This window comes from Bradysia coprophila, unplaced genomic scaffold, assembly GCF_014529535.1.
Source record: "Bradysia coprophila strain Holo2 unplaced genomic scaffold, BU_Bcop_v1 contig_94, whole genome shotgun sequence".
Taxonomy (NCBI): Eukaryota; Metazoa; Arthropoda; class Insecta; order Diptera; family Sciaridae; genus Bradysia; species Bradysia coprophila.
In genome coordinates, this window is record NW_023504022.1 from 5,793,836 (window position 1) to 5,821,393 (window position 27,558).

The 27,558-nt window shown below is 38.0% G+C and overlaps 5 protein-coding genes across 6 annotated transcripts; 3 read left to right on the forward strand and 2 right to left on the reverse strand.

Moving 5' to 3' along the window:
• The first annotated feature begins 1,361 nt into the window (after nt 1-1,361).
• Nucleotides 1,362-2,448, forward strand: LOC119085112 (probable cGMP 3',5'-cyclic phosphodiesterase subunit delta). The gene is made up of 4 exons (XM_037195370.1): nt 1,362-1,523; nt 1,684-1,870; nt 1,940-2,073; nt 2,149-2,448. The coding sequence occupies exons 1-4, from the start codon at nt 1,471-1,473 to the stop codon at nt 2,228-2,230; spliced, it is 456 nt and encodes a 151-aa protein (XP_037051265.1). The 5' UTR covers nt 1,362-1,470; the 3' UTR covers nt 2,231-2,448.
• Nucleotides 2,449-4,988: 2,540 nt separating this feature from the next.
• LOC119085113 (acyl carrier protein, mitochondrial) lies at nt 4,989-6,345 on the reverse strand. 2 transcript variants are annotated; one of them, XM_037195372.1, is made up of 4 exons: nt 6,074-6,345; nt 5,759-5,851; nt 5,241-5,328; nt 4,989-5,173 (listed from the first exon to the last, which is right to left on the reverse strand). In XM_037195372.1, the coding sequence occupies exons 1-4, from the start codon at nt 6,212-6,214 to the stop codon at nt 5,082-5,084; spliced, it is 414 nt and encodes a 137-aa protein (XP_037051267.1). In that variant the 5' UTR covers nt 6,215-6,345; the 3' UTR covers nt 4,989-5,081. The 2 variants fall into 2 exon arrangements, with proteins under 2 accessions (XP_037051267.1, XP_037051266.1); XM_037195371.1 differs by lacking the exon at nt 5,759-5,851 and adding an exon at nt 5,603-5,725 and having other exon boundaries at nt 6,074-6,338.
• An 89-nt stretch (nt 6,346-6,434) lies between these two features.
• LOC119085114 lies at nt 6,435-8,513 on the forward strand. Its single transcript, XM_037195373.1, has 3 exons — nt 6,435-6,595; nt 6,656-7,139; nt 7,210-8,513. The coding sequence occupies exons 2-3, from the start codon at nt 6,961-6,963 to the stop codon at nt 8,300-8,302; spliced, it is 1,272 nt and encodes a 423-aa protein (XP_037051268.1). The 5' UTR covers nt 6,435-6,595; nt 6,656-6,960; the 3' UTR covers nt 8,303-8,513.
• Nucleotides 8,514-10,903: 2,390 nt separating this feature from the next.
• On the forward strand, nt 10,904-27,112 carry LOC119085509 (toll-like receptor 7). Its single transcript, XM_037195924.1, has 4 exons — nt 10,904-10,939; nt 11,009-12,344; nt 25,609-25,691; nt 25,762-27,112. The coding sequence occupies exons 1-4, from the start codon at nt 10,932-10,934 to the stop codon at nt 27,107-27,109; spliced, it is 2,775 nt and encodes a 924-aa protein (XP_037051819.1). The 5' UTR covers nt 10,904-10,931; the 3' UTR covers nt 27,110-27,112.
• Nucleotides 13,772-17,900, reverse strand: LOC119085115 (thyrotropin-releasing hormone-degrading ectoenzyme-like). The gene is made up of 6 exons (XM_037195375.1): nt 16,599-17,900; nt 16,040-16,147; nt 15,934-15,983; nt 14,411-15,799; nt 14,036-14,105; nt 13,772-13,944 (listed from the first exon to the last, which is right to left on the reverse strand). The coding sequence occupies exons 1-6, from the start codon at nt 17,514-17,516 to the stop codon at nt 13,810-13,812; spliced, it is 2,670 nt and encodes an 889-aa protein (XP_037051270.1). The 5' UTR covers nt 17,517-17,900; the 3' UTR covers nt 13,772-13,809.
• Nucleotides 27,113-27,558: the final 446 nt, after the last annotated feature.

Here is a 27,558-nt window from a genome sequence, read left to right on the forward strand (position 1 = left end):
TTTGGAATTTTGTTTTTGTTAAGTTGCCTTTTTCATTTAATTACATCTTGCCTTGGGGTACTTGTCAAAGTATTTGCTTCTCTTTCAACATGTTATGATGTGAGAGAGAAGACTGAAGACCAGTTCTTTTCAATGAAAGTGTTAAACAGGTATGGTCTATTGTTCGCCCGGAGGACATAGAAATTTGATTTTCGTACTTAAACGCACTCATTTTCATATTATTTTGACATAAAATGTGAGTGTGTTTAAGACGAATTCGCCGATCGACCATACCTGTTCTATACATTCATTGGTTCTTTTAACTTGACTTGAAGTACTTGTCAAAACATTTTTTTCTTTTTCATCATAATACTCTTTAAACTTCGTAGCCGCTGACGCAATTTGTGTGTCACCGCCTTCGTGATCAACTCCAAAGGTCTTAAAGAACAGGTTCCACGAAGGCGGGTGACATCAAATTTTATAAACAGATAGTGTGAGAAATCAACTTAAAAAAAATATTTTTCTCGAAAATTCAGAATTTTGTTTTTGTTAAGTTCCATTTTACATGTAAACTTCGCAGCCGATGATTCTCGTCGGCGTGATGATATGGTGGATTTTTTTACATGTAAAATAATCAGAAGTGAAGTTTTTCCGCGTATCTAATATAATGGCGATCTGCGTGACCTCCCCAAGTTTACAGCCTTGATGCCGATTTCATATAAACAAACTCACCTCTCATTAGAGGTGAGTTTGTTTATATGAAATCGCTATGTCCTCTGGTTTGTATGAACAGACCATACCTGGTTTATACTTTCATTGACCTTAGGCACTTTTACATAGCGACCACCGAAACAAAAATTCTTTTTCCTTACGAAAGTATAGAAGAGGTATGGTCAAATGTCGATCAGGAGCAACAGATATTGGTTTTGTAAACGCACTCATTTTTCGTAGTGATTTGACATAAATTGTGAGTGCGTTTAATAAGATGAATCGGTTGTTTTAGTTAACCAACGCAGTGAAGTGTAAATCTGAAGTAGACCGATAAAGTTTGGTATGTATGCGCGAGCGAAAACAATTTAACAGGAAATGTATTGTTTTCATGTGAACGGAAAAATTGACTATATTTCCTGTCAAATTATTATTTTCGCTCGATTAATAAAGCAAACCTTATTCTATGTTTATGTACATGAGTCAGTGTAAAGTTCATAAACATCAGAATGTATTTTGGATTTGTAGGATCCGTCGGTATGATTTTTAATATTGTGGCTGCTCATCTCAAAATAGGAGTAAGAGCACCAAGAAGGCGTCTGACGTGTATGAGTGTGTGTGTGTGTGTGGTGGTGTGTGTTGACGGTGTTGACATATTTGACATTTGCCAGATATACGTCACTGTCGAGTGTCAAAACAGATTTTGTGTACAACTGCATTTGCCCAAAGCAACAGCAAAACCAAGAAACAAATTCAAAAATTATTGAAAAAATTGGAAATAAAATGTCTACAGAAGAACTAAGCAAAACTGAAAAGCTTCAACGTGGTTTCCAAATGTTTGTACACTTTCTAACAATTCTTTTTGATATTTCACAACAAACACCAATCTCAGAACTTTTCGAAATTGAAATTGTTTTTCAACTGAATTTCAATGTCATACGAACCGATGTGCCTTTTCAATTTGTGAGTTTGTAACAGTTGAATTATTACTTGCAGCAACTGGATGATATTAAGGGACGCCGATACTGGCAAAGTTCTGTGGCAGGAGAACAAAGACTTTTCATCGTCGGGCGAGGAGCACGTCGCCAGAGTACCCATAAAAATTCTAGATCTTCGAGCAGTTTCTCGGGAAATCAATTTCAGTACAATCGAAACCATGGAAAATTTTCGATTAGATCAAAAGGTACGGTACAATTCACCAGCATCGCGGGCATCGTCGTGACTATTATTTTATTTTTTTCTTGCAAACTAGGTCCTCTTCAAAGGTCGAATATTAGAGGAATGGTTCTTCGAAATGGGATGGGTGCAACAAAACACGACAAACACATGGCAGTCAACAATTGAATCAGCCCCCGAATCACAGATGATGCCCGCCAAGGTGCTAAAGTAAGTCTAACCGCAAAATAGTAATCTTGACGAATTCGTCATAATGTTTGTCCATCTTTTGACTTGTCTTTTCAGCGGTAACGTTACAATCGAAACCAATTTCTTCGACAGCGACACGTTAATATCGAAATCGGTAGTGAGGCTCTACTATGTGTAGCCGAATCTGATGTGAATGCAACGAAAATTCAAATTAAGATTTTTGCTTCGTTCAATTGGAAAAATGGAATGCTCAACGAATCGTTCCACTCGCCTTTTATATTTCGAAATTTTGTAGAAATTTTGATGGAAACGGCTGCGTAGATAATAAGTGATTGTGTGTATACATAGCAGCACAGATTTAAGTTATTAATTGGAAATAAATTTGTACAAACGTGATCTTACCGGATTTTTCTTTCACTTGCATTCGATGTGGTCCTTACAAATTTTGAGGACGTTGAAAGAGAAACGATCAGGAATATTAGGCCCTGATTTCAATTTTAGTTTAGTTTAGTAAAGATGGCAAATGAAAAATGGATTGGACGACAGCATTTATATAACATTTCCGAAGTTCGGAATGAGAGACAATATGCCCACATCGCATTGTAGATCGGTTAGCCTGTGAGACGAGGAATGTTGTTTTAAATCATCAGTTGATCTGTTTAAGTGTAAGGTTTAATTTTCGAATTATTTTTAAATCTGCTGCAGCAGCCAGTACAACAACAGCATTTATCGCCGAAGTATGCAAAGTACAAAGCACAGACTTACACATTCAACATGTCCTCGTTCAAATCAATTGGGCTGTCTGCCGGCTGTCGCGGGTCCCGAATAAATTTTCAAATGTTTACAACTTATCTTCATACTAATAAAATGCTGCTGTTAGCTATCCGTTTCGTATTCGGTTCGCATCTACAACTTCATCTCGTTTGTAGACGTTTTTGTGACAACTTTTTCCTTCGATCAAGATTCAGTTTGTTCACTTTCTTATATCTGATTGAGCTGAATGTCTAAGATAGATAGATTGATAGGTCAGAGTTTTGAGAGGCTTCTTCAATTGCAAAGCATGAACCCAGATCGAAGAACCTTTGTTCACCAATTACTGACCTTACTACTTCTATCATGGAAATTTCCCTGGACCCAAATGGTCGGATTAGTATGAATACATAGCTTCCTTAGACAGCCTTCGTTTCGACTCCGGTCCTATTAGTTCACTGTCCGATCTTAAATTGGCTAGCTCGTCTGCCTTTTCACTTCCACAGTGGAAGTTCTACTATGCCCTAGATAACGGTCACACAGTTAAGCTCGTCAAGTTTGTTCATTCAAGTCTTTACATTCTTTGACGAGACGTGAGTCAATATACGGTGAGCTTAAAGCCTTGATCGACGATTCAGTGCCCTTCCTCTGTGGAGCAAAACTCTTGAACAACACAGAGTAACCTTGTATGTGATCTTGTATTGACTGGGATTCAGACTGATTAAACGACTGATCAACTACTGCCAGCTAGTGTCCATTAATTTTGTAAAATAAGAACCGCATGGCGTTTTTCCAACTCATTAAATTTTCATTCGAACCCACCGTAGTCATTATATTCGACGTATAATGAAGTGTCAACCTACAAGTTCATCGTTTAGCTCAATTCTTCATTTTACGCTCACACTGGAACCAGGCATGAGCGCCGACGGAGAAACCTCGGCGGCGGCTAGCAGAAAAAAATTTCTCGGCGGCGGCGAAAAAGTCGGCTTGAGCCGGCTTAAAACGGCTCGGCTGGAGGTTCCTTTTAACTTTTTTTTTTAAATAAAAAGGTTTAGATAAATTCATGGAAAATGAACTAGTAAGCATGAAAATGAAATTGTACGGAAAGCGAAAATGTAGGTAGATTATGTTGTTCAAAGTGCAAGTGGAACTGGTCTTGTTACAAGCAAGTCTCTAAGTCTAAGGCTCACTAACACGTCAAGTTTTATTGCCTCAAAACTTGAACTAAATAGAAAATCATGCTCCGGTACACTCATTTAACTCATTAAGAAAATGGTTTTCGAGAAGAAATCGGAAGCTCACGAAAATCAAGTAAAAATTGAAAAGAAAAAAATCGAGAAAATTCGCAAAGATCGATAAAGTTTTCTCAAATTTGTGAATTAACTGATTGTGCGCCTTCGGCTCGTTCCGCAAAGGTCATACTTGCCAAAACAACAAACTTAGAAGCGAGGACGTAATATACCATTCTGGAAAATTCATGAAAATTCAAGAAAATTTTCAAAATTTTCTTAATTTTGTAAAAAAAATTCAAAAAGTACTTGAGCTGCTTAGGATCAACAGGAATCTCGGTTTTCAAAATTATTTCACCCATTCACCTTTCGAAATCTTTATTTCATTTTCCAGCCGTTTCAAGCCGGCTTGAGCCGTGTTTTTGGCACCGGCTCGGCTGCGGCGCGGCTTGCTCAAAAATGGCCGGCGGCGGCTTGATCGGCGGGTTATTTTCGGCGGCGCTCATGCCTGACTGGAACTAACTCTTGACATTTTCTTAATTTTGTAAAAAAAATTCAAAATGTACTTGAGCTGCTTAGGATCAACAGGAATCTCGGTTTTCAAAATTATTTCACCCATTCACCTTTCGAAATCTTTATTTCATTTTCCAGCCGTTTCAAGCCGGCTTGAGCCGTGTTTTTGGCACCGGCTCGGCTGCGGCGCGGCTTGCTCAAAAATGGCCGGCGGCGGCTTGATCGGCGGCTTATTTTCGGCGGCGCTCATGCCTGACTGGAACTAACTCTTGACATCAGAAAATTAGTTTACTAAGCTACTATTTCGGCCTTGCGATAGCTCAGTAGCCACAGATTTTGCAATTCGATTTTTTTACGGAATCTGCTGTCGGCTCATGAATTTGTTTTCAACCCAACATCGTTCTCTGTCCATCGCCGCGTAACATTAAAATGAAAATGGTCACATTGATTCCCAGCAAATTGATTTATTTCCATTCTGACATTGCCGGCATTTTAGCAATTTTTAAATTTCTACTCGAGATGACTAAACCACAGAAATTATTCGTAAATGTCCTCTTTATCGGCAACGTATTTTATGATATCGGTAGGTCGGAACAGCTTTTCCGCATCCTGATCGGGAATTTCGAAACCTAAATTGCGATTTTCAGATTAGTGGAATACATTCGGGGCGGAAAACAAAAGCGTCTCAGCACTCACCAAACTCATCTTCCATAGCCATAATAACTTCTACGTGATCAAGGGAATCCAAGCCCAAGTCGTTGATGAAGTGGGAGTCTAATTTAAGCTAGAAAACGGAATCGGTTAATTGACATTGCACCTCTTATCACTGGCAACAATACGAGATTTCACTTCAATTCAAAAGTTTTCGTTTTGGGTAAAGATTGAATTAACTGGGGCGAGTCTGTACGGTAAAAGTGCTCACTGTTTCACATTTCAATCCGAGTTAAACTCGGCTATCCAAATTGCAACATAACCTTTGTTGTGCGACAGTGAGTACAGGTCAATCAGCGTGAGCACTGGAGTGAGTTTACATAATAACTTAAAATTAAAAAATCTACCTTCTCGGGTGCGACCTTATCATACAGATTCAGCACCAACAGAACTCTCTCTTCAATCAATTTCAATGTCAGTGGTTGTTTCGCTGAATAGTATCGGGACGGTTGTTGTTGCCAGCGATTTTCCTTTGAATAAAGAATAAAACAAAATTTATTTACCTTGTCGGCCGTGACCTTATCATATGCTGACACTACTTTCATCACACGGCTCTCAACATCTGCTCGGGTTAATTTGGTCGAGTAGTATTTTTGCTGTTTCATCGAAAAAGAACGGAGAAGAAGGGAAAAAGCGATAAGAAATTGGTACAAATAACCCGAACATTCGGTTGAGGTTATGTGTCGCCTTAAAGAGTATTCGGTCAATTGATTTCGTTACCGATTATGATCCAACAAAAATGACTACACACAACCAGCAATGCTACGAGCTACTTATCGAATATATGCTTTTAAAGGTTTTTAATATCTCAGTCATACTTGGATGTTGTGTAACATTGATGGAAGGGTCACTGCTAGTCGACTTCCATGGAAACATCTTTGTTGTTGAACGGCGGTGAGTCTTAACAATTGAACGCTTCTCGATAGAGCTGGCAGCAACTTTTTGGTAAAACTAGCCATTTTCGCGTTTGAGGAGCTTGAAATTTGCTGTTTTATGACCGATCAAAAACACCTTTTCGAATCAGAAGAAAACGTCAAAAATGTTCGGATATTTTGTAGGACGTGAACTTAGAATCGTTGCATAACAAAAGAGAGATTTTTGTCGATGACAGTTCAACGTTTTTTTTTTCAGCTGGGACCGTGTGCCGTTTTAGCAGTGTACTCGACTTTTGTTGTTTATAATAAAAAAAATCGTGTGTGTGACGGTGTGTGACTAAAAATAAAACAACCGACTAAACAACAAACAATTAGTTAGGTTTGGTACCAATTTTTGAATTTATAAAATGTTGCCGATTTGACGAGTCCCCTTACGGACGGCCTTTTCATCTTTTAACGAATAAGGTGCAATGAACTAGTGAGTTCGAAGATTTTGCACAGCTTTATTGACAATATAATACTTAGGTGGGCATCACGACCTCTTTGGCCTATCCAGCATTCTTCTCCAATCGGACCTAATCCGCGCCAACATTCTCCGATTGCCATATACATAGTGCTTTCAGATCCAGCTCAACGTCTCTCCGTCTTTGTTGACAATATTTGTTTTATGTCAAAAGATGATTCGATCGAGGAATTGATAGTTAGACCACTGCTTGCCGGCTGCGAATGGTATTGATGATATTATCCGCTTCAACGATTTATACACAAAAAAACATACTAAAGAGAAAGAGGCAACCGTTTATCCGCACTCTCATCCAACAGTGGCAATCATGGAAGAATCGAATCTTCTGCGCGTCAACCTTGACTGTAAAATGAAGATCTTCGAATATCTGGGATACCGAGATCTCATAAGCATTGCTGAAACGTGCAAACAATTGCATGCAGTTGCTAGTGATGTTTTTAAACGAAAATTTGGCAAGGGAAAGCTAGCTCTTTGTCCGGAACATTTGTAAGTATCCATGACACTAGTGCGAAATGCACTGACACCTTCATTGGATTTTTTTTCTTTTTTGCTACAGGGATGAGTCGTCACGTCCGTGGATTAAATCATTTGAAGATGAAGCGCCGAATATGCGTCCCGACACTCGTTTGGTGATACTTAAACTGTTGCGGCATTTTGGTCATTTGGTGTCGCATATTTTTTTGAATTACGAAAAACACATTGCCATCCTGCCCTATTCCTTTCGACATCACCTCGAAGATTATGTGGCCAAATATTGCTCAAAAACTCTCTCTAACTTAACACTGATTGTGCGACCAAAAGTTTTATTTGACGATAACGCCGTTCCATTCACCAATGTGAAAAGTCTCGAAATGTGTGAGTCTTCATCACTGTCAATAGCTAAAGTGCCATTTACTGAATGTTTCCCGAATCTGCATAGCCTAACATGGAATGCTGGTAGTTACAATGGATTAAAAGCGCGTAGTATCAAAGTTGGTTTCCCATCTGTAAAGCATATGATCGTTTCTAAAGGACGTTGCAATGAAGACTGCAACTCGTGTGCATCAATTATTAAATTATGGGAATTAAACCCTCAACTGATTGAGTTGGAACTCCATCATGATCCGGACAAATGCCGCATTAAATTATTCCCTTGTATCCGTGATTTTCTACCGAACCTTCAAATCTTTAAAGTGGCTGTTTACGAATGGCCGATTTCTGGCGAAACAATTCATTTCGACAGTGTCGTCGAATTCAAATTGCATTTATTTCGGTATTGCGTAATCATTCCGTTCACATTTGCCCGATTAAAATCCTTTTGCGTTACTTACTACACCAAAGAAGCCCAATCTAACGTTTCCGATTTTATAGCAAAAAATGAACATTTGAAGACACTGCATGTGTATTATACTAAAGACTCTTCGCGATTAACGGAAATGGTGTCGGTTTTGTCGATTCGGATAGAGGAGCTGACGATTACCGATTATGTCATGCTTCGTTCGGAGGTCGTTCTACGACTTCTGACCGAAATTCGATCACTCAAAAAACTGGTATTGGTCGCTCGTCGCTATAATCCTTCTTCCTTTAACAGCCAGGTGCGAGCAAAAATTGTCAATGAGGAAAAATGCGGGGAATTATTTTACGTAACATTACATCCATGGAACAGATAAGCAGAACTTTTATTTCACGATCTATTTTCACGATACACATTCATACATTCAAGTATTCTAGGCTCTAATAAAATCTACATTTGTACCTACTTATTACAAGTAAGCGGCTCGCGTAGTTTTGTATACACTTTTTAGACAATTCGAACTTTTATATGTAAATCATGTTGTTATATTGTGATACTGCATAATAAAGTCAGTGATGAAGTACAAAAAAAAAACGAACGACAACATTAAATCCATCTGTAAAGTAACAATGCGATATCATGCCCGCACGTTAGTAAGCGGGCGTGACGCAAGTCCACTACCAAAAATGTTTAAAAAAAAAATTTGATGACGGACGGCGGAGCATATTTACAGAATTTTTTTGACTTCTCCCCCTTGGCTCCAATGGCACCAAAACAAGTAGGTCTGGAATCTAGGAATCCTTACGAGTTCAACGAGCTATCACACGTTACTGCAACTTCAAAATTGGCCGAGATATTGAACTTCGAAATATTGATGTTTGTATGAAAATCAGCAAAATTTCGTATTTTAGTTTCACTTGTGACGCCAATTTCTTTTTGCAAAATTTTCTTTCACAAATTTTTTGAGTCAATTTTTTGTTGATAAAACTTTTGCATACGATGCACAATGCGTCACCCTCAGCGATATCAGTTATTTTGTAAGTAAGATAAAGGACTTACGTCACATTTACCCTTGAAGGGTTTTTTGACTGATTTTCTTTTCCTCAAATGAAAATCTTTGGCTTAACAAGGCATGCCAAGGTGCTTTTACTATGATCAAATCAAATTTCTTCGGAGTTTATAAAATGTAAAATATTTTCAATTTCAACTTTTTTCGTCAAATGTGGCAGTCAAGACAAATCAAGACTTGGTTGATATTCGCCACCATCACTGATCACTGTCCTCTGCTTTCGGCAATGTTTCCTTCGGATCGACTTCATTTAATTCAACCGGTTGCACTTCACCCGCTGTGGTATCAGACCCAGTCAATTCAGGAGTCACTGAAGCTACTGACGAAGAAGAGCCGCCTTCTGACTTATTAACCAAATCGGTAAGGATGGATGTTTCAGTGGATGATGACAATATGAATTGTGGCGGATGACTTGTAATCCACATGATTTCAGTCGACCCAATTGGCAATCTCCGTCTTTATAGAACAAAATTATACATTTCTGCGGGAACTCCACTAGGGGTACGAATTTCGAATGAATTATCGAAATCACAAGACCGCACAAATCCAGTAACATCGGCTTAAAGTCGTTTAGCAGATTATTCAATGCAAACTTTAAATCATTGCACATCGACTGGAATTCAGCCAGGGAATCCACGGAAAGGGATTCGCTAATGTTCTTAGATTTGTATGCCACTCTTGTGGACCAGGAATCCATGGGCTTTGTCGCCCCTAAAATCGGTACATGTATTATGCCTTGGGCATAAATTACGGAATCTTTCTCGTAATTTATGCCATCAGCGTGAAAAGTTGTATACTCTCTTCGTTCGGGCTACAATCCGCGAAATTGCCTAAAAGATACCGTCCACAATAACTGTTTCGGTCGGAAATAACTGTGAAGACATGAAAAATTCAATTTTTCGATCGAAGTGTGCGTGTTGAAATTGTTGAATTTCAGTCCCCAAACGCAAAAAATTATCTTTCCATTAAGATAGTCGTCTTATTATTTTGCGTTCAGATTCCACATCAAAAACTGTAGTTCACCCCATGGGAGAAACAAGGCTTGAGAAAATAAAAATTTTCTCACTTGAACTGTCAACAGGGAAAGCGTCAACAAATCGACATATGCTAATCGAATTTGAGTGGAGAAAATCAGATTAATCACACCGCACGGATGAAATAGATATTTTCATGTGTCGGGGCCGAAAATGAGGGAGTTTCGTTATTTTTCTCAGGTTTTCGACCCCTTACATGAAAATTTTTTTGAGTATCTGTTTTGGACGATTGATTTTAGGCACTTTCGCATGTAGCCCTCACTTCGTTCGGGCTACAACAAGCGAAATTGCCTAAAAACAATCGTCCAAAACAGATACACAATAGTCATTTGTGTACCTGTTTTGGACAATTGATTTTAGGCAATTTCGCGGATTGTAGGCCGAACGAAGTGAGGGCTACATGCAAACAGGTGTACATGTGAGTTTTCATGCAGAGGGCCGGAAACCCGAGAAAATTCGAAAAATTGCCCTCATTTTCGGCCCCGAAGCATGAAAATAACTATTGTGTATCTGTTTTGGACTGATTTTAGGCAATTTCGCGGGGTGAAAGTGCACATGAAAGTCGTCCAAAACAGATACTCAAAAAAATTTCTTGTGAGGGGCCGAAAACCTGAGAAAATCTCAAAACTCCCTAATTTTCGGCCCGGCACACGAGAACGTCTTTACCACCTTAATAATTGTAGTTTGTTTGCTAGAGAAAGTACTGATCTATTTTTAAAAAAATAACTCCCGTCACACTCAGCTATCGTCTACACTTCTTATGAGGATTTTCGTGGATTTCCGCTGATATCGTATCAAGATAATTTAGATAAAAAAATATTAATAAATGATTATTACAAATGTTTTTGCGATTCAGTAATCGATGAAAAATACAACGAAACAAATACAAAATATTATCCGAAATGTTAAGGTAAATTAATTACCAAAAATTTGATGGAAATATTCAGTTCAAGTGAAATGTGAATTCATTTTTTTAAAGATTAATTTTACTCGTAACGATCAACATCCTACTAAGATTCCACGAATCACAATGTACCGTCACCTGCACATTCAAATTCGACTATTCGAATGCATTCAATCGAACTTATGGATGTCAATTGAATAATCAGATCATTGAGAGTGTTAATGATATGGCTGTCGTCAATGGTACCCATGAAATTGGCTACAACGACGAACATGTAACATGGATATCGTCGCACAATTCACGGATTTTGTTTTTCCCCAATCTTTTGTTGCATCATTTTGCGAATGTGCATCGAGTCATTTTCGATGAATCGGAAATGGAATCGGTCGGACCGATAAGTTGCAGCGAATTGAACGAAATTAGTCTGAACGGAAATTTATTGTCGAATATTTCGGATGGAGTTTTCTCTGATTGTTATCAACTGAGAGAGTTGCGTTTGAGCCGGAACAAACTGGAAAGCATTGGTGAATTTACGTTCGGCGAACTAACGTATCTCCAATCGCTACACCTACAGGATAACAATTTAAGTTCGATTCATCCGAATTCGTTTCAATTTTTGACGAATTTGACGGTAATTAATTTGGGATGGAACAATCTCGAGTCCTTGGACCCAAATCATTTTTTTCATTGTTGGAATCTTCGAAACATTTACATCAATAATAACCGACTAACAACGCTGGCTGATGACGTCTTCATTAGTAATTTTCAATTACGCCTGCTCGATTTGAGCCAGAATCGATTGAGTAATGTCGGACCCACGTTTTTCGGTGCCATGTTCTTTTTTGGCTCGTTGAATCTGAGCCACAATTCGATTGATGAATTGCCGAATTTTAAATATGCCAGCGCACTTAACGAACTCTATTTGAATAACAATAAAATCAGAAAGACTCTGCCACTCACATTCAGCAGACTCGCTGGGTTACAAGTATTGCGGCTAGACAACAATCATATTGATGACCTACAAGCTGGAACATTTGGACAATATGCTAGCTTACAACAGTTATACTTAAATTCGAACAATATCTCCGTTCTTCCAGCGTACAGTTTCTCACGAACACTAATTACTGAGCTGTGGCTGTCCGACAATCAGTTGAGCTATTTAGATGCCAGTCCATTTGCTCAAATGACGCACTTGTCAACATTACATGCCGAACGGAATCAGATCGCAAGGGTTGATAAAAGACTTTTCGCCGAGGCTCCATTACTGAGCACATTGCATTTGGCTGGGAATATTTGCGCGAACGATTCGTTTAGTCGAGATATCGATTTTAATTGGCCTAGAATTGGAACGTGTTCGTCAGTTAAGATACAGACGAATGTGATGGCGTTTGTAATAGTTTTATTGATTAAAAATTTCATTTGAAGAAATGTCCTTCTCGCCTTCTTTCTTCGGACATTCGATATCTATGAGTAAGTGTTACATAGAAAGCGAATGAAGGAAAAATCATCTTGCCCAGTGGTGGAGCTGAACACGGGACTTCTCGATTTTGAGTCGAGAGCAAAACCGGTTCAGACAAAATGATATTTACTTCGAACGCTCTTGTGTTTTGTTGTACAAGGCTGTAAACTTTGGAGACCTCCCCAAAGAGAAACAAGGCATCAGAACAGTCGGAGCGTCTGTTACTAAAATGCAAGTCAAGTTGGGCATGGTCAAATTTACTGAAAGTGTTCATTTTTAAAATTGCGCATAGCGCAATTACGAAAGCCCGTACGAAGTACCTCTCAAATAAAACCAACAATTTACGACATTATTTTAGAAACCCAAAATTTTTTGCAAACTTTCTATTCGGCATTCAATTATCTCTCAAATGAAACAAAATCTAGCAAAAGCGGATGAGATTTACTCGATTTATGTGCAAAAAACACTTAGGGCCGAGTAGCGGCCTTAGTCCAAGGGCCCAAATTTGAAACTTTTTTCGCCACGTTCTTTTCGGTATTCAATTACCTTCCATAAAAAACTAAATCTAGCAAAATCGGATGAGATTTACTCGATTTATGTGCAAAAAACACTTAGGGCCGAGTAGCGGCCTTAGTCCAAGGGCCCAAATTTGAAACTTTCACGTTCTTTTCGGTATTCAATTACTTTACATAAAAAACTAAATTTGGCAAAATCGGATGAGATTTACTCGATTTATGTGCAAAAAACACTTAGGGCCGAGTAACGACCTTTGAGCCCTCCCAACAAGCTCGCGTTGCATCTTACCCAAAAACAATGTTCAGCAACTTTGTTCTACTCGTCAATACCTTTCATTTGATATATCACAAGCAGCTATTGCGTGCGTATTTCGGTAGATATCGTCGAAAGACTGAAAAACACCTATAGGGCCCTAGCTCTGGAAGGGCCGACCCCACCATGCCCATTTTCGAACTTGACCTTACTTTTGTCGATACCAATCGGGGAAAAAAAGAATGTTGAAAAAAGGTTGTGATTTGCTCAAGCTAGAGGGGTCACAGACGGACGGACGGACGGACATTTTTTTTATTGCGGATTCGTCATCTATGAACATAACCAAATGCTTTGCCCTTACTGTCTGCTTCCAATTCGACGTGTTACAAACGGCATATTAATCTTATAAGCCCCCAGTACTTCGTACGGGGCTAAAAATGAGAGAGAGAAAATTAAGGTTTTTCTCCAAGCTTACAGCCTTGCTTATACACGCATTTCTTCGTATACTTTTTTGTACTTTTTCGTTGATTTTTTTTTTCGCTCGGGATATGAGCATCTCTCTGAGCTATTGATAATTTAAATCTGCTGGCAGCACTGAAAAGCTAAAAATGCATCCAAAGCTTCAATTTATTGTCAAATATCTCATATGCTAAAAACTGCTGTAAAACTCTCTTAATTCGTCGATGTTCCTCTCATACCAGCGGATGTTTGTTGACAGTAATGCATCAATTGCTTCGGCGTCAACTGCAGATGTGGGAGGAATTAGTGCAGAAAGGTCCGTAACCTGTTTTGGGAAATTAATTCTCAGTTTATCTCACTAATCTTAGGTTTTCCATTCCACTCAAATTAGTGCACAAAAAATGAAAATTGCCTACCCATCCTATTTCAGTTTGAGTGTTTGCGAATGCGGCAACATTTGCTAGATATTCACCAATATCCATGATCCTGGAATGAAACTTTATGAAGTTGATTTCATTAAGAAGAAAAACGAAGCTTAAGACAGAGAAGAGTGGACATACATATAGGACGATCCAGTGTTGCCATACATGTATAAATCGTTAATAACTTCACAAGTGTGCATTTTTGATGTGTGAAATGTATGACTTCCCCTAAATGGGAATAGAGCCTAAATTTACCGTCACAAAGTTCATGCTTTTTGAGCTACAACTACGTCGGGCAACACTGAATCGAGGATATTTATGGATGTTTCCTTCGCAATTATAAGAATGTACTTCACTGCACATGCTTACTCTGTATGAATGAAGTCATAATTGTTCCCAAAAAAGTCCCTGATCAAATTGAATCCGACATGATTAGCACTGTAAGTTCGATTAATTATTGTCGTTCGTTGGGCTCTCGTGAAATTGTTGGACAAGTCCAAGGCAGCGTGTAAATAAACTGTTAAGAAATTTAGGTCATTCGTGCATGCTAAGTCATTCAATAACGGATCTGCATTTATTGGGTCCATCAGTGCAGTGCTCCAGAAGGATGTCAGAACCGTTGCATTTGCTGTTATAAATCCAGGGCACATTGACAACTCGACAGTCGTGTCATACAGTTCATCAATTGCACGATCTAAACATTCTTGGATGCCAGACGTGCAGCTCCAAAATCGTACAAGTTCGACCAGCTGAGTGTTAAAGTGTTCGTCGTTTAACAGGCGTTCATAAATGGGTGCAAACAAGTTTCTCAAGTAAGTCTCATGACCTTGGACTAGCTCTGTTCCACGTAACCGGCTGCCAATTCGTAGTAAGCCGCGATCAGCGCGTCTCCAGACCGTTACCTCATTTTCTACTTGCAGAAATTCAGCGAGTCTCAGGAAGATCGTCGAGCTAACATCATGTGCGTGCTCTATAAATAGATGGAAGTTGGCGAAGAGAGCGCCACGATTTTCAAAGTGAATATTCTCTGGCTCGTTAACCAACGTTTCTATGAGCAAGTTCCACAAATTGTCATCATAGTTCGTGACATAATACGCAAAGTTACGTACATTCACAACAATCCAATCATTCTCCTCCCAACCGATAATTGAATCACTCAACGAAATCTGCATCTCCCTACTAGTCATCCAGTAAATTTGCTGCAGTGGATAAGAGAAATTCGGATTGCTTGCGGTCGCAATTGCGATCGGAATACCATATAATTCATCGTGAGGTGTTTGGAAACCCTCTTGTTTCAAGGTCAATATGTCACCGTCAATGCTAACAGTCACAACCGGATAGCCACGAATATTCTGCCATGGCCACATGATTTCGGCTATGTCAACACCATTCCCAGGATTGTCTTCATCGTAGGATCTTTGCAATCCAGAGTGGAGATCGTCTGGAGTTGCAGAGTTGAAAGCTCGCTCCGTCAGGTAATATCGTACTCCCTTTTCAAATGTGATCTGTTGTAGCATTGTTCTAGCCATGAATAACACAAATGCAGCTTTGTAGTGCGTTACAATGACGTCATAAGCTTTATCATTGATTTCACTTGGACTTTCCACGTAATGATTTAGTGGAACAAGAGCTCCATTCACATCTAACGACATCACTTCATCTTTGGTTGTAAGCATAAATAGTTCATACTGGTCAGGTGGGCCATTGATACTGTCAACTATGTATTTCTCGTAAAGAGTGGCGAAGCCTTCGTTCATCCTTTAAGAAAATGGAAGAAATGTTTCTTGTCTCGAGTAACGATTTTGTTAAACATAATTGATCTTCGTCTGGTTAGTTCGAAGTCTTTTTATGTCTTGAACATAATTGAAACAAATTATTGAACTCTAATTTACCACAGAAAAGTCCACCAAACCGGCGAAACAAGATTGCCAAAGTAGTTGTGCTTTCAGGTGAAAGTAAAATTAATTCGGAAATATTTTCTTCTCTCGACAAACTTACGGTAAATACATGAGCAATTCTCAGCTCCGTTGCAGTAGTTTCTTCGGGGGTCGCATTTGCAGTGTGTAGTAACAGGCTCTCTCGAAACGATATCAGCCCCCAGCTCGGCTAAATAATTAACAATATTTCGGTGAGCTTTGGAGTCTCCTTTCGTTTCCGGTAGAGTTTGATTTCACATTTACGATTGTTTGGAAGGCCGTGAGTGAGTAAAGTGACTATATCTAACACACCTTCGGCTAATCGGATTGACCTGTTTTAGTTCAGGTTGATCTGAATCGGAGGATGACTGAAACCTCAATTTAGAATTTCCGGTTCAACCCGAACTTGGCCCGAAACTGAATTATCGATTTCGGGTTCAACCCGAATCTGAAGCAAACCTGAAATTGTTCGACCCGAATTTGACCTGAGCCTGAATTCTTAATTCCGGGTTCGAAAATTTTAAACTAAAAACCGTTTTCGAACTCGTTCCTAGTATTACCTTCAGCGTGACGAAATCATGACGATCAAACTCTACTAAAAACGTTGTGTGAACTGCATCATAAAACGAACAGAGTCTCACCTCTGTGCTCCATTCTAAGTCGGGAATGGCGATTTGGTCGAGTTTCGGTAGTGTGTAATCGCCGAAGAGATTGTTTAAGTGACGAAAAACTTGTTGACCCCACGTTAAACTGAATTCAGTTTCACCTCTAGCTACAGCTGTTGGCTGAGCGTAAGTGCTCATTGTCACATTAAATTCATTAACTACTGAGGTGTGTGCAAAGTTGGAGACGCTGAATGTTAAAAGATTAGTGGGCATGGACGGAGTTTTTGCGAAAATTGTCGTTACAAAACCATCGTCATCGCTGCGAATTTGTTCTTCACTTGGTGTATTGGACACAGCATTATAACTTTCATGATGCTCAATTCGAAGTTGCATGGTCGAGCGATATTTTATTTCATCGTAACACGGTACGGCATGACGAGCATCTGTATTCTTGAACTGAACGGATGCCAGCCAAATGGTTTCGTTTGTATCCGGATTTACATAGGAGGATCGAATGAGACCGGCTCCATCGTCCCGCAAAATGCCAGTGTAAGATATATCAACGATCAACTCGTCATCTGTCGCGAGTGGTGTCTGTGGTAAAATGTCCAGGAATTCCAGCGGATGTGTCATAATGAATCGTACATTCTGTTGACGTGCAGAACCATCGACGTTGAGTATATTTACATTGCGAATGACCAGTTGGCGATAGTGAAGCGTTATGGTATCTGAATCTTCGACAATCTTTATGTGGATCTGGACACGGCCATCGAACATAAAATCGCCGCCATGGATGTTTGTTCTCAAGCTAATGTCATAGTGTAGAGGAACAGTGTTGTTCGGTAGGCGATAACCTCTCTCATCTGTTTTAATAGCTAATGCTTCGAGTTGATGTGCTGAGAATAGTGATATCGATATGACTACCACTGAAGTTAACAATTTCCCGATACTCATTCTGAGTGCAGTGTTAGTCTCGCTTCAAAATTTCGTCCCAAACTGAGCCACGATATCAATTTCGGCCAAGCTATCAGTAGAGAACGTTTATCTCAATTAATTTTTTTTGGAGATTCCTGACTTAAGAGAGGTATTAAGTAACGTAAATTAACAATAACAGTAACGAGTGAAACGCAGACAAGTCAATGCATCCGCTCTGCCTGTTATCACTTTTACTATATCGCCGACAGACACATGATAAGAATCTTTCGTCGTTATGATGATTTACAATCTCAGAACCAGAGCCTTCAATGCCTGTCGGTACTCAATATCTGTCGACAGTCTCATCATATTCTTTAATCAGGGAAAAACTGAAAAAAACTCATGATTAGATCTTAGATTACAATAAAGAAACCTTAAAAAAAGAAATATTTCCCACAGTGAACTGGTGATGGTGAGCTTACATAAAACATAAAAGACTTGCAAAGATATTCTATCATTGGTACGATGTATGCATGGAGTGTCAATATGCTAATTGGTAATGTAATGTTGAGAGGATCGACCAGAAGCTGGCAAGAAGTACGATTGAGCTTGGACCAGGACGTGGACGATAAAACAAATTTAAACATGATTTCTTCTTGCCAGCTTTCGTACGATGACATGTTCATCGAAAAATATGAAAGTAGGAATTGGAGGACAGCACACCTTTGGCTTAAAATAAAAACTTCCTAGTAAGTAACCAAATTCTACTATGTATGCGTAACGTGCTAATTTCGTAGCCTCAATGTGATCTTAGTTACGCTAGAATCATAGAGTCATAGAGTATAACTCTATGGCTAGAATTTCCCTACAAAGTGTTTATACACTTTTCCTGCAAAGGAAACGATATTAAATGTTTTAATCATACCGACGCACTTCAAGCAAAAGTACTATTAATGACAGCTGCCAAATAGAGTACTATTTTGTATGAAATTTTTTCCACACTCTTTTTACACTTACAGTGTAAAATTTTGTATGGAACACTGTCAAGTTTCAGTAGAGTACCACTTTTGCTTGAAGTGCGTTGATCGTACACATAATCAATGAGTCAGTTAAATGTGGATCGCAATAAACGGCAGATAAATAATTGAGAAAGGGAGATAAAAAATTTAGAAATGCAGATTAAATAAGTAGAAACGGAGATAAATAATTAACAAAGGAAGATAATTTGATTGAAAACGGAGTTATAGTATCTCTTTTTTTAAATTTGTTGTCTCTGTTTTTAGTTTTTTTTATCTCCATTTGGTATCTTCGTTTTTGAATTTTTAATCTCTGATGATATCTCCTTTTCTGAAATTATTATCTCAACTTTTTAATTTGTTTTATCTCCATTCCATACATCTGTTATTTCCGTTTCTAGTTACATTATCTCCAAAACTCAGAAATTTATTATCTCCGAAATTAGATTTTATTATATCCAATTATCTATGGAATTTATCTCCATTTTGGAGTTACATATCTCCATATCACAGTTTTTTATCTCCATTTATATCTCCTTTTTTATAATTTTTATCAACCGAAATATTATTATTATTATCGCTTTTTCTAAATGTCTTTCTTGTTTCGATTCGAACATTTGAAATGATGCCAGATTTCCATTTAGCAGTGCCGAACTGGTGAAATAACTTTAAAAGTCACTTGTTAAATTTTCAAATACTTTATTATGTTTCAATCAAATACACACTTCTTATTATTAACTTTTATATTACTAGTTGCGGGTTGGATGAGACAACTAAACTAATTAATACCTTGGTCGCGTTGAACCAAAGCACCTAGCAGGGTAAGAGAGGTTTTTACACGTCTAATAGAGTAGATACCAATAATACCATTAGCAGCCTTAAATGGTAATTTTGCAATGACATTAAGAAAAAAAGGAAGGAAATATTCGATCGGGCTGAAGTTAGCCCAACGCCAAAATTATGACTTGTAACAAATATGCTTATAAGTACATAAGATGTATGTGTATGTGTGTACACTGTACATAACAAATCATATTACATAAAGAGTTATGCTATCGCTATTATGTACTTATGCCGGCCTCGAATTTGGGTCGGACCCAAATGTTCTTCAGTTTTGAGTTTTATACATTTGGGTCGGACCAATATGTTCGGTAATTATGACTGCCTCGAATTTGGGTCGGACCCAAATGTTCCTCAACTTTAAATTGTATACATTTGGGTCGGCCCAATATGTTCATCTCTTATGACTGCCTCGAATTTGGGTCGGACCCAAATGTTCTTCAGTCAAGGCAGTCATAAGTACTGAACATATTGGTCCGACCCAAATGTATAAAACTCAAAACTGAAGAACATTTGGGTCCGACCAATATTCGAGGCAGTCATAATTACCGAACATATTGGGCCGACCCAAATGTATACAATTTAAAGTTGAGGAACATTTGGGTCCGACCCAAATTCGACACAGTCATAATTACCGAACATATTGGTCCGACCCAAATGTATAAAACTCAAAACTGAAGAACATTTGGGTCCGACCAATATTCGAGGCAGTCATAAGAGCTGAACATATTGGGCCGACCTAAATCTATACAATTTAAAGTTGAGGAACATTTGGGTCCGACCCAAATTCGAGGCAGTCATAAGAGCTGAACATATTGAGCCGACCCAAATGTATAAAACTCAAAACTGAAGAACATTTGGGTCCGACCCAAATTCGAGGCAGTCATAAGAGCTGAACATATTGGGCCGACCTAAATGTATACAATTTAAAGTTGAGGAACATTTGGGTCTGACCCAAATTCGAGGCAGTCATAAGAGCTGAACATATTGGGCCGACCTAAATCTATACAATTTAAAGTTGAGGAACATTTGGGTCCGACCCAAATTCGAGGCAGTCATAAGAGCTGAACGTATTGGGCCCCGACCCAAATGTATACAATTTAAAGTTAAGGAACATTTGGGTCCGACCCAAATTCGAGGCCGGCATAAGTACATAATAGCGATAGCATAACTCTTTATGTAATATGATTTGTTATGTACAGTGTACACACATACACATACATCTTATGTACTTATAAGCATATTTGTTACTAGTCATAATTTTGGCGTTGGGCTAACTTCAGCCCGATAATATTCGCATACTTCGATTAAAGTACCACTTTATTTTTTTCTATTACCCTGCTAGGTGCTTTGGTTGAACCCGTATTTATACTGAATATAACATTAGAGGTATAGCAATCCAAAATTTCTTTCTCAATTCGTAAAAACTAACCACAAGAACATTGGAATATCGTTTGTTTATAAAATGCACCGTGTAATGAAACCTGAAGTACTCGATCGTTATTCGAATTGAATGAGCCAAAATTTGTATGAAAATCGCTTATGTTTATATGAAATCGCTATTTCCTCCGGTTTGTATGGACAGACCAAACCTGGTTCTGTGTCTATACCGTTTATACCCCACGCCAAGTCGCAGTGACGCCACACATATATACATGTAAAATTTCTATCTCAACTTCTAAGACTTTTGGGAGTCAATGATCTCGTTTGGGAGCTAGAGCTCTTGGAAGTTGGAAGCCCCATATATTTGCATGTAAAATGAGCGTTTTGCATAAGTGTATCTCGATGTGTTGAGAATATAGGGTTTTGGTTTAGGTTATTGTGGGAACTGTGGCAGCTAGATTATTGGTTTCTTTGACAATAGACCGTGTGAAGTATTAAAAAAATATTTTTAATTGATGTAGATTATTATTCTGTAGAACAAAAGTGTAAACAGAATATCTGAAAAATGTCTGCTTGATTTTATATCTCACTTTAAAAGCTGTAATTTGAATGAGACTAAAAGGATATTCGAAGCATTCTAATTGGATTCTTACTAAGATTCTAAGAAGTGGGATGGCATTGGGATGACAACAATATTTTTCAATAATTTCTATGTAAACGAGCCATCAGAACAGTCGGAGCGTTTGCTGCGACTGAGCCCCGTACAAACCCGTATATATATTGCGTACGTGACCCTAGTGCGTCTGTCACCCTACTTTGACCGTAAGCCTATTGCGCCGGTTAAAATAGTTAAAGTAAAATTATTATGTAATGTGTACATCTTAGAAATTGCGCATAGCGCAATTACGAAGCCCCGTACGACGTTCCTTTCAAATTTATTGAGTATAAATACACATAGGGCCTAGTATCGGCCTCAGTCCGAGGATCCAAATTTTTTTTTTTTTTTCAACTACATTCTATTCGGCCTTTGATAACCTTCCAAATGAAACAAAAATTACGAAAAACGGATGAAATTTGCTCGAGTTATATGTAAAATACACATAGGGCCCTAGTAACGGCCTTAGTCCAAGGACCCAAATTTAATTTTTTTTCAACAACATTCTATTCGGTGTTCGATTATCTTTCAAATGAAACAAAAATTACGAAAAACGGATGAAATTTACTCGAGTTGTATGTAAAATACGCATAGGGCCCTAGTAGCGGCCTTAGTCCGAGGACCCAAATTTAATTTTTTTTTCAACAACATTCTATTCGGCCTTTGATTACCTCCCAAATGAAACAAAAATTACGAAAAACGGATGAAATTTGCTCGAGTTATATGTAAAATACACATAGGGCCCTAGTAGTGGCCTTAGTCCAAGGACCCAAATTTAATTTTTTTCAACAACATTCTATTCGGCCTTCGATTACCTTCCAAATCAAACAAAAATTACGGAAAACGAATGAAATTTACTCGAGTTCTATGTAAAATACACATAGGGCAATAGTAGTGGCCTTAGTCCAAGGACCCAAATTTAATTTTTTTTTCAACAACATTCTATTCGGCCTTCGATTACCTTCCAAATGAAACAAAAATTACGAAAAAAGGATGAAATTTGCTCGAGTTATATGTAAAATACACATAGGGCCCTAGTATCGGTCTCAGTCCGAGGACCCAAATTTAAATTTTTTTCAACTACATTCTATTCGGCCTTTGATTACCTTCCAAATCAAACAAAAATTACGGAAAACGAATGAAATTTACTCGAGTTATATGTAAAATACACATAGGGCCCTAGTAGTGGCCTTAGTCCAAGGACCCAAATTTAATTTTTTTCAACAACATTCTATTCGGCCTTCGATTACCTTCCAAATGAAACAAAAATTACGAAAAAAGGATGAAATTTGCTCGAGTTATATGTAAAATACACATAGGGCCCTAGTATCGGTCTCAGTCCGAGGACCCAAATTTAAATTTTTTTCAACTACATTCTATTCGGCCTTTGATTACCTCCCAAATGAAACAAAAATTACGAAAAACGGATGAAATTTGCTCGAGTTATATGTAAAATACACATAGGGCCCTAGTAGTGGCCTTAGTCCAAGGACCCAAATTTAATTTTTTTTTCAACAACATTCTATTCGGCCTTTGATTACCTTCCAAATGAAACAAAAATTACGAAAAAAGGATGAAATTTGCTCGAGTTATATGTAAAATACACATAGGGCCCTAGTATCGGCCTCAGTCCGAGGACCCAAATTTCAATTTTTTTCAACTACATTCTATTCGGCCTTTGATTACCTTCCAAATGAAACAAAAATTACGAAAAACGGATGAAATTTACTCGAGTTATATGTGAAATACACATAGGGCCCTAGTAGCGGCCTTAGGCCAAGGACCCAAATTTAATTTTTTTTCAACATCATTCTATTCGGCATTCGATTACCTTCCAAATCAAACAAAAATTACGAAAAACGAATGAAATTTACTCGAGTTCTATGTAAAATACACATAGGGCCCTAGTAGCATTTCACTTCTAAGGCCCTAACTCACGGTCCACTCACCCGATTTAAAAAAACTTTTTTTTCCTGGATTGGAATTGACAATCATTTACATTTCCATCATTTATTTTGCCATAAATATCACCAAAAGACCTTAAATCACTTATGTGGCCCTAACTCACGAAGGGCCGACCCGAATATGCCCATCTTCGAACTTAGCCTCACTATTTCGACTATCTTTCAGGGAAAAAAAAATTTTGAAATCGGATTTGATTTACTCAAGATATCGACGTGACAGACGGACAGACGGACAGACGGACAGACAAAATTTTTATTGCAGATTCGTCATCTATGAACATAGGCAAACCCTTTGCCCTTACCGTCTGCTTCGAATTCCATCAATTACACACGGCATCGTAATCCTATAAGCCCCTTTGTACTTCGTACGGGGCTAAAAATTAAATATTTTTTTCAATGGTTTCATGGTAAATCGTCTTTTTATTGAAAATTTAAACTTTTTTCTCAAAATCGCACACGGTCATTGAGTAGTATTCAATTAAATTTCATTTATTTCCAAAAACCATTTCTTAAACTAATCGCACCGCGTAGCTCCTGTATGCGTTACAATTCTAAGGAGCTACAACAGCTAAACGTAAACATTTAAATTGATAAAACAGTATAAGCGATCAACAAGGGCAGCCAGTTTAAAAGTGTCGCTTTGACAGTTTGCGAAAAAAAAATGTTTTAGTGCATTTTCGTTCCAAAACTAAGTATTTTTTGTGAATTTTTTTTGTTTTTAACAAAATCCAATATGGCGTATGTCAGCCATTTTGTTGGAAATTTTGTCCTGTTTGAACACTTGTGATATTTGGTCTTTATTCACATTTCAAATGAAAAGTATCAGAAAAATCCGGTTGAAAATATTTGATTTGCAAGCAAAATATTCATATTTGTAGTATATTTTAGGAAAAACTCGGAAAATTCAGATGAAAATAGGAAAACTGGAAAATCCCTAGCATGCTTATCAATACTAGAGAACAATACCTTCAATTTGAGCTATCACACGCCACTCTTTGACGCACACAACTCCGTAAATCATGTAAAAAGCATTTATCTGTATACGAAAAATAATCCGCGAAAATCGGTGGAAAATTGCATGTAGAATCGCACCCAAGAAAGTTAAAAAAAATCGATTTTTTTATTGCGCAAAATGAAACGTAGAACATTATTGGTGAACAAAGCTTGACACCAAAAATTTCAGTTAAAAAAATATTTAACTTTAAACTTAAAAATGAGAATCAACATTCGATAAGAACTGAAAAATCTGTAGGAAAATTGGAAAATCGCGGAAAATTTTTCAGGCCAAAATAAACTTTGAACTTTTACCTTTCATTTGAGCTATCATAAGGAATTCTACGTGCCACACAGCCGGAGAACTCACTCAACAAAGTCGACTCTGCACTTGAACTTTAAAGTGGCGAGGCGGAGCCGAGAGCGGCCGAAAATTTTGTCTCTTCTTCTAGAACCTATTTTTTCGATACCCCCAACAATTTCCAATCAGTCGATTTGCCCAACCCTCTCGGTCCATAGGACAAATCCCTTATCGACTAAACTACATGGCAAAAAGTACCATGAGGTGACTTATGCTCATTTTTCGAACGTGATCATCCCAACTCACAAACTGATCAAGCCGAAACATTTGACCGAGGAAAAAACATTCATCTCAACACCGTTAAAGGTCAACACCGGCTGACCATCAATCTTCACATGAGGCTTGCGAAAGTGAATCAGCTTCGTCTTATTCAGGTTGAGAGTAAGCTTTTTTAAACGGAAATATTCAACCTGCAAGTCTTTGGATAGATCAGAAACGTTTCGAGCAACGGCTGCAGAAGAGACGAACATATTTGTATCGTTGACAAAGTATCAGAGTTTTGGTATTAGATGTGGTATTCTTCCATTGTGACGCAAGTCCTTTACTTACAAAAGTATTAATATAAGAATACTCGTAGAGTAAAAATAAAGCATGAATCGAAAGTAGAGATAGAAACTCTAGAGATAGAACCGAAATAATCTGTCAATTGTGACATAATTTGTTTTTAATTTAAACAACTGGTTGCAAAGTCCAATTATTGCGTAACGGAGCTTTGAGCTATCTGATATCAACTTACTTTTGTAAGTAAAGAACTTGCGTCACCTTTCCTCTTTTAACAGGGTTTTGTCTGATTGATCTATTTCAAAAATTAACTCCCGTCACACCTTGCTAGCGTCTACACTTCTTATGAGGATTTTTGTGGATTTCCGCTGATATCGTATCAAGATAATCTATGCAAAAAAAAAATTAAATCTCTGAGTTATTTACTTACCGGCTCATTGCAAATGTTTTTTGCGATTTAGTAGTCGATGGGAAGTATATACAACAATCCGAAATGTTAAGGTAAATTAAATTCCAAAAATTTGATTGAAATATTCAGTTCAAGTGAAATGTGAATTCATTTTTTTTAAAGATTGATTTTACTCGTAACGATCAACATCCTACTAAGATTCCACGAATCACAATGTACCGTCACCTGCACATTCAAATTCGACTATTCGGATGCATTCAATCGAACTTATGGATGTCAATTGAATAATCAGATCATTGAGAGTGTTAATGATATGGCTGTCGTCAATGGTACCCATGAAATTGGCTACAACGACGAACATGTAACATGGATATCATCGCACAATTCACGGATTTTGTTTTTCCCCAATCTTTTGTTGCATCATTTTGCGAATGTGCAGCGAGTCATTTTCGATGAATCGGAAATGGAATCGGTCGGACCGATAAGTTGCAGCGAATTGAACGAAATTAGTCTGAATGGAAATTTATTGTCGAATATTTCGGATGGAGTTTTCTCTGATTGTTATCAACTGAGAGAGTTGCGTTTGAGCCGGAACAAACTGGAAAGCATTGGTGAATTTACGTTCGGCGAACTAACGTATCTCCAATCGCTACACCTACAGGATAACAATTTAAGTTCAATTCATCCGAATTCGTTTCAATTTTTGACGAACTTGACGGTAATTAATTTGGGATGGAACAATCTGCAATCCTTGGACCCAAATCATTTTCATCGTTGTAGGAATCTTCGAAATATTTTGCTGAACGAAAACCAAATAACAACGCTGTCCGATGACGTCTTCATTAATAATATTCAATTACGCCTGCTCGATTTGAGCCAGAATCGATTGAGTAATGTCGGACCCACGTTTTTCGGTGCCATGTTCTCGTTTGGCTTGTTGAATTTAAGCCACAATTCGATTGATGAATTGCCAATTTTTCGACCTGTCCCCATACTATGGGAACTCTATTTGAACAACAATAAAATCAGAAAGACTTTGCCAAACACATTCACCCTACTGACTGGGTTACAAGTATTGCGGCTAGACAACAATCATATTGATGACCTACAAGCTGGAACATTTGGACAATCTGTTTGGATACATGACTTGTACTTAAATTCGAACAATATCTCCGTGCTTTCAGCCTACAGTTTCTATCGAACTCAAATAACTGAATTGTGGCTGTCCGACAATCAGTTGAGCTATTTAGATGCCAGTCCATTTGCTCAAATGACGCACTTGTCAACATTACATGCCGAACGGAATCAGATCGCAAGGGTTGATAAAAGACTTTTCGCCGAGGCTCCATTACTGAGCACATTGCATTTGGCTGGGAATATTTGCGCGAACGATTCGTTTAGTCGCGATATCGATTTTAATTGGCCTAGAATTGGAACGTGTTCATCAGTTAAGATACAGACGAATGTGATGGCGTTTGTAATAGTTTTATTGATTAAAAATTTCATTTGAAGAAATGGCCTTCTCGCCTTCTTTCTTCGGTGATGATTTATGAATAGTTTTTGGAAATTTTTCACGTTCTGTGAACATCACTTATTGGCTCTCCTAAAAAACAATGCTTTCGATTAACTTTCGGCGTGTGATTTTGAGGGTTTTCGTTTCGTAGAGAGTGTAAACTACATACACCAATTCATAGAGTTCTGCCTATAGATATCTTCGTTTGGTAAAACTGATGACGGAAACATGAGAAATGGTGGGGAAAAAGTGTGCAAACTAATCGAAACCAACTTCACAATTTCACATAGTAATGAATAAGTGAGTGCGTCCAATTCTTTGAAATGAATGCAAATGAACTAAATACGGGGAGTTCCCTTAGAAGCAAAGTTGGTTGTCATTAGTTTGCACACAAAACCGAACCGTCGATCGTCACGCCAGCGGTCATTTTAGTGATCTATCTCTAC

Bases quoted from the DNA above. Each gene is read 5' to 3' on its own strand.
- LOC119085112 (XM_037195370.1), top strand. From the start codon at position 1,471: ATGTCTACAGAAGAACTAAGCAAAACTGAAAAGCTTCAACGTGGTTTC. The intron at 1,871-1,939 runs GTACGGTACAAT...CTTGCAAACTAG, and splicing joins ATTTTCGATTAGATCAAAAG to GTCCTCTTCAAAGGTCGAAT. The intron at 2,074-2,148 runs GTAAGTCTAACC...TTGTCTTTTCAG, and splicing joins ATGCCCGCCAAGGTGCTAAA to CGGTAACGTTACAATCGAAA.
- LOC119085113 (XM_037195371.1), bottom strand. From the start codon at position 6,214: ATGGCTAGTTTTACCAAAAAGTTGCTGCCAGCTCTATCGAGAAGCGTT. The intron at 5,726-6,073 runs GTATGACTGAGA...CTTTATTCAAAG, and splicing joins CAATGTTACACAACATCCAA to GAAAATCGCTGGCAACAACA. The intron at 5,329-5,602 runs GTAGATTTTTTA...TCCGTTTTCTAG, and splicing joins ATAAGGTCGCACCCGAGAAG to CTTAAATTAGACTCCCACTT.
- LOC119085114 (XM_037195373.1), top strand. From the start codon at position 6,961: ATGGAAGAATCGAATCTTCTGCGCGTCAACCTTGACTGTAAAATGAAG. The intron at 7,140-7,209 runs GTAAGTATCCAT...TTTTTGCTACAG, and splicing joins GCTCTTTGTCCGGAACATTT to GGATGAGTCGTCACGTCCGT.
- LOC119085509 (XM_037195924.1), top strand. The intron at 12,345-25,608 runs AATTTCATTTGA...TAAATCTCTGAG, and splicing joins TAATAGTTTTATTGATTAAA to TTATTTACTTACCGGCTCAT. The intron at 25,692-25,761 runs GTAAATTAAATT...TTTTTTTTAAAG, and splicing joins CAACAATCCGAAATGTTAAG to ATTGATTTTACTCGTAACGA.
- LOC119085115 (XM_037195375.1), bottom strand. From the start codon at position 17,516: ATGAGTATCGGGAAATTGTTAACTTCAGTGGTAGTCATATCGATATCA. The intron at 16,148-16,598 runs GTGAGACTCTGT...TTAATTATTTAG, and splicing joins ACTTAGAATGGAGCACAGAG to CCGAGCTGGGGGCTGATATC. The intron at 14,106-14,410 runs GTAAGCATGTGC...GTTTCATTCCAG, and splicing joins TATGACTTCATTCATACAGA to GATCATGGATATTGGTGAAT.